This window comes from Limulus polyphemus, unplaced genomic scaffold, assembly GCF_000517525.1.
Source record: "Limulus polyphemus unplaced genomic scaffold, Limulus_polyphemus-2.1.2 Scaffold163, whole genome shotgun sequence".
Lineage (NCBI taxonomy): Eukaryota > Metazoa > Arthropoda > Merostomata > Xiphosura > Limulidae > Limulus > Limulus polyphemus.
In genome coordinates, this window is record NW_013665773.1 from 34,976 (window position 1) to 41,450 (window position 6,475).

At 33.9% G+C, this 6,475-nt stretch overlaps 1 protein-coding gene across 1 annotated transcript in view; it reads right to left on the bottom strand.

Moving 5' to 3' along the window:
- Positions 1–244: 244 nt before the first annotated feature.
- Positions 245–6,475, bottom strand: part of LOC106477146 (lachesin-like) — a 112,026-nt gene continuing 105,795 nt past the window's right edge. The window contains exon 7 of the mRNA XM_022381430.1: positions 245–255. Coding sequence (XP_022237138.1) covers positions 252–255 — 4 coding nt within the window. The 3' untranslated portion in view covers positions 245–251. The remainder of the gene's footprint in view (positions 256–6,475) is intronic.

Genomic DNA, 6,475 nt, shown 5'->3' on the forward strand with positions numbered 1-6,475 from the left:
TTAGGTAATCAGCAGGTTAAGATTGAGATTTGAAAAAGTGTCCGTTATTGATCACATGTCGTGAAGACGACAGGAATGACAGGTGTAAGATTGTAGGGGCGTTGTATATATTTAATCTGTTATATATGGTAGTTAACACTAGTTAAAAATTAGTACAGATATAAAAGTGTTCCTTGATTCTGGTTCAATGTAGGTTTAAGTTCATGTGGTAGAAGAGCTTCTTTAATTTTTCGTTTGTTTCCTTTGGTTTCTTATCTTAACTAATATGTCAGTGTTTTCTATTGTTATACTGTGTTTATTTGAGATACAATGTTCAAAAACATGGGAGGGTGATTTTTTTGTGTTCATTGAATTTATTTTCCATTCTTCGGCTTGTTTCTCCGATATGTACATCATGCATTATATTTTATAAATACAATATATAACATATTAAATATATACAACGTCCCCTACAATCTTACACCTATCATTACTGTCGTCTTCACGACACGCGATCAATAACAGACACTTTTCAAATCTCATTCTTAACTTGGCGATCACCTAAACAGGACGAAACGTTGCGATCAATAACAGACACTTTTCAAATCTCATTCTTAACTTGACGATCACCTAAACAGGTCGAAACGTTGCGATCAATAACAAACACTTTTCAAATCTCATTCTTAACTTGGCGATCACCTAAACAGGTCGAAACGTTGCGATCGATAACTGACACTTTTCAAATCTCATTCTTAACTTGACGATCACCTAAACAGGTCGAAACGTTGCGATCAATAACAAACACTTTTCAAATCTCATTCTTAACTTGGCGATCACCTAAACAGGTCGAAACGTTCTTACTTGTTTTGTGTTTTTAAATAAAAGTTTTTAATACCCAATATCAGCTATAGCTACTATATATATAATTAAAGATACTTAGATCTTCGTCCGAGACACAAATGTTAAATGCTGCCATTCTTAGAATTTAAAATAAACCTTAAAACTAGCCAGCATTTCTGAAAAAAAGAGAGGAAGAATTTAGACATGAAACAAAGGAAAAATGTTATTCTGGTGTCTACAGAAAAAGTTGTTTTGTTCAGATGACGAGTCTGACTAACAAAAGTACACTTAGCCCATGAAAAGGAGGTTACAATTATGGGCAAGAGAAGTCAGAAGATGCAGTTATTTACATACCAATGGAAGGTTCACCGGAACTTCTTTCAGTTGTAGTTGTAGCACCCAAACTATCATTTTCACTGTTGTTCATTCGATTATCTAGAAGAACAAACGTTGTCTGAATAAATCTGAACATTCAAACAATATATAAATACTGTTTCAAAATTCCATTTCACCGAAATAATTTAGACACATCGAAATTTCACGATTGTTCAGAGCATTTTAACGTTCATTAAGAATGATAAATTCAACTTCAGTGGGCAAGATTCGTTTGTATATTACCCACAGAAGATAAGCTAAAAAAATCTCGACTTTTCTTAAGAAACGAAAAATGTTAGAGATATTATTTCAAGAAATTACCAGATATTTCCGATTTCTTTAAAATCTATAATTATCTCTTCAGGTTATTCGTGTTTTTGCCAGTAATGTCTACGCTCAAATTAAACTGCTGAATTTTTAAAATACCCGGATGTTTTAATGAAAAAGTCAAAGGAAGGTGCATCACAATTTCAGAAATCTTAAAGAATAGTATACTTTTAAAAAGTAACAATGCAGAGGAGACTGTTAATACATAAACATTTTGAAAGTCACCACATAATGCTGATTTATTATTATTAATTTTTAAAGCTTAAAAAGTTTATTCGCAGTTGCATAGAATAACTTCCCCGAAAGGGTTCCTAACGCCATCTGGAGTCGGTCACCTGTTATAACCGCTGGCACCACTATTAAGTAGTGTGTTGTCAGTTAGTAGACACTAAAATTACGTTACATAAGGGATGCTTAATATTGCAATTTGTGACGTCAGTAAAACGTGCGCATGCCATGAATCACGAGAATGATTATGCACTCTGTAGGTTACAATATGGCATGACATATGGACTTCAGAAGTAAAAAATAAAAACATTTGTTGCTCTTAATTTTGGTTTTATTTACTGCGGAAATACATCTGGTATTATTCCCAAATCATAATTTTAAACGCTTATGAAAACTATGCCTTTGATAAGATAACATCAAATATGACACAGAATTATTCTCGTTTGTTTCCAACTTTCCTGGAAAGTTAAACAAGGGCTATTTCCATATAGCCATTCCTAATTTTAAACCGAGAGACTAGAGGGAAAAGGAGCTAGTCGATAGTATCCTCGTCAAATATTGGACTACTTTTATCCATGCGCGTAGGCATGAAGGATGCGATAGGACCGCTAATTTGCACCCATACACTTGTTGAAGTGAGAACGTTGATTTCAGACTTGAGCTTGTTAATGAGCAAACTCTATTTTACACGGAGGCTCGGTTTATCATTGACCCTGACTAAGATCTTAAACGAATTGGAATGGACATTCGCCTAGAGCGTGCTCAAATATACTTGACTTAAAGGGTAATCTTAGGTTAGCATATTCTTTCACACATGTTAGATTTTTTTTTTTTGACAGCGAGGGCAAATAAATTAGTAAACTACCAAAGTTGAATGTAAAAACAGAATTTGGTCCTTAAATTTAAAGAAAAAAATTAAGGCGACAATTAGGCTTAAACATACACACCTCAGCTGTATCTGCGGGTATACCCTACTGATGACGTTTTCGAGCTGATTCTTAATAAGCAGAGAATACTTACCCATATAAGGCAAAGTAATAACAAAAATACATTTAAGTTCATCAAATGTATATATAAACATATTTAAAAAAGATGTAAAAACAACCTTAGACATCATTAAAATGCAAACTTCTTAGTGAAAGCTAGAAAATATTTCAGAGGAAGCATGCTCCCAGACCCCTAGTATGGTTTTGCCACTAATTGTTTACTTCCTCCAAAAGCATTACCCCCCCCTTCTATATAATTTTTTTCTAAAAACTTCAAAACCTTACTTAATATTTGTAGAAAAAAGTGCTATGACAAATGAATTCTGATAACATAATGATTGTGAGACTTAAGAACAATGCGCATGTATTTTCAACTCAACTGCCATGTTTAACTTTATATACTAGTAACTTAATTAGTTTTGTAAATTTGTCTTCTACAAACTTTAAGACGAGAACTGTTTTTACATTCGAATTGTCACCACAGCCTAACAGTGTTACACGATTTTAGTTCTACTTTTGTTTTGTCAATCCTGACATCTTTTATCTGTTAGACAGGTTGTTTTTGAGGTACACGAGTCATAGGATGGATCATATACACAACAGGTCAGAAGTCTAGAAGTAGCTAATGATGTACAGATGGACTAGGAATGAGAATAATATTGTTACGTCTCTGGTCGTTTGTTAATTTCCAGTTTAAATTCTTCCCGAGGAACTTCAGCGATACAAGTCCTTTCTTTAAATAAAACTAGTTTATTCTTTCTCAATACAACTTTGCAATACACAGAATTTCTACAGTCCTTTAACTTAAACACACACTATAATTCACAACGATTCACGCACTTTACTTACGGTCACTACAGCTCGCTTGACTCAATTATCTGTCTTTATATCTCTCCCCGCTTTATTTGCCGGGCTTTTATACAATAAAAGAGGACGCCTAGAAAAGAATAGAGTTGCCAGGAACAGTCATGATCCTTCTAGAAACTCCAGCGCGCATGCTTTCAGCGTCGCGTGACTTCCGCTGTCCTAACAATATTGATTGTTCTTAGTTATTCTAATTCCCGCAGTACTAAAATCGTTGTATCCCTGAACAGATAATTGCATCCTCTTTAAAAAGATAGCTCCCTTATCCATGTGTGTGTGTGTGGTATTTCATAAGTGTAGTAGGCAGTCCAATTTGTTATTTCATTAGTGATGCTGTACAACTGGTGTATGAGTTTTCCTGATAAATCGGCTTAGGGTACTTGTAGCTTGTCTGCTTAGTAGAACTGATTGGTCAAACGTTTCGTTTGTTTGTATTTATGACTTTTAAATTAGGAAAATTAGAAACTCAAACGTTAATGGAAGCTACAACGGCGTGAACATCCTATTTTTACCTCAAAAGTTAATGCCACATTCAAGGCCATTGTTTATATTTCAAGAATGCAAAATTATCTAGTAATTAACCAAAATTCAATGCATGTTTCTTTAATAAAAATCTTAAAGGTGAATTATTTCAAGTTTCAGGTGGGTTCAACTTTTTGGGAGCGAATATTTAAAGAGTTAAATGCAACATGCTTTACGAATTCTTGAAATAGAAGACTCAATAATCATGATTCGAGCACTTTAGAAGCGACAAAGGTCGCTTTATTTCCAGGAGAACAATTTGTAACGACTTAAACAGCTAGGAATTGTATTACTGATGGTGGGTAGAGAAATTTCTTTTGATTCAGGCTAAATTAATATGGCCACAAAGCTACTAAGTGAAGTTAAATTTTGAAGTACTTTTTGAAACTTTTCATTTTCAATGATGCCACATACTACTTAGAAATTAAATACGGTAATATATATCGCCATCAGGACATATGTCGTACACCTGGTACAGCACAAATATTTACATTTTCTTGCGTTTTGAGAGACTTACAATACACAGGTTATACATATTATCTAGTCGTTACATCAAGAAACTTACACGGGTTATACATACTAGTTGAGGGTACCCGTTAACGAAACATAAACTATATACAGGATGCTCTTTGTTTTGTTACTAAATCCTCAATGGTCTCATTAGATGCTAATTCCATACCCTACTTTGACTCATTTAACTGATTAACTTCTTGTATATTTCAATTCAAAGCAAAAGGTCTATAAAAAATGTGGTAATGTGCTATATTTCAGGGTATCTTTATGCCTCTTCTCGGGTAAAAAACCCAAAAAGTAACCCATGTACACCGTCGGACCGTTTCGGGTTACCATACCAAACATTACAGTAACTGAATTAGCCAACACACTGGATTATCTAGTCACGCGCTGTTTTGTTTTACGGTTTGAGAGAAGCGCCTGTATGTATGTGTGTGTTTGTGGGAGGGAGTCATTTATCTAATAAAGCGCTAAGTTCAGATCTATTTAATTTATTTCAGTCATTTCTCAGTTTTTGTTTTTAAAGTGTATAATAATAATAATGCGATTTATGAATGTATGCATCTTTTAAAATATAATTTGTATGGAAAGGTATCGTTTTCAAATCATAATATACCTAAAAAAGAAATAATTTCATTTTGAAGACTTTCTTGATGAAAATATATTTTGTTTTTAAATTCCAGAAACATTTCTATACATTTTTTAAGTCATTTAAAAGACGTCCATTTTTATAGTATTAAACAGTTGGATTTCCTTATTCCACTTGTTATCACGTAACGGTTAAAAAAAAAATGGTTTTCTATTGGAGAGAAAGGGAAAGAAAGTTCACTAAAGATTTAAGCTCACAAAGATTGAATGATACGGCACTATTTCACTCGTTTAAACCAGAAGGTCTCTTAGCAACGAAGGCAATAACCCTAAAATGTCAATTAATACACATTTGCTTGATCGCCGTTTCTGTAACTTACCTGCGATAAGAACTAATTCGAGTAACGCGGGCTCACACCTATTTCATTTAATAGGCCTATTATGGAGCCGTGTAAGAGTTTAATGAGGAAATTAAAGTCTCGATAAAACACAAATGGAGCGAAGCACTATAATTTGTGGCAGCTATAGTGTTACTGATATATTTCCTCAAAACAGCTATATGGCGTTTTCGTATGGCCGAAGCTATGCTGCATCTTAATATATATATTTTTTACTTTTGAAGTAAAAGAGTTCAAGATTTAAGGACGTGTCCTAAAAGACATAAAATTTAATGAAATGTTAGAAATTTATTTGGTTCTATCAGTTACTTAAAAGACGTTGAAGCTACTAGCATGACTTATGTGGAGAATCTAAGATAATTAGACAGTTTATGAGTTTAAACTCCCCCCACCCCACCCCCAGCTAACATACTATATTTATGAGCTTAGTGAGTGATAAGAAAAGTACTTTCTTTAAACCCTGAAAGCGCTGAAGAGTCACTATAAATTTTCTCTACGCATTGAAAAGTAAAATAGCGGTTGATCAATAAAGTATGGATTTGTTTTAAAATTTCAGCTAAAAGCTACATAGGCGTATTTAATTTTGAACTAATACACTAGAGGGAAGGTCAATAGAACTCACCGCTGATTACATGGAATATTATTGTCTAATTGAATAGTGGGATTTGACAATCACTCTTATAGCACACTCACGGCTGCAAAGTGCGGAGCACGTTTTAATGGTAACAAGCCGCGAAACGTCGTGACCTCTTGGATTTACAGTCCGATCACACTAACCATTAGGCCATGCCCGGTCCGTGCATTAACGGACCTGTTTTAAATTGCTGAAGAACTGACAACTATATGTCTTTTTCT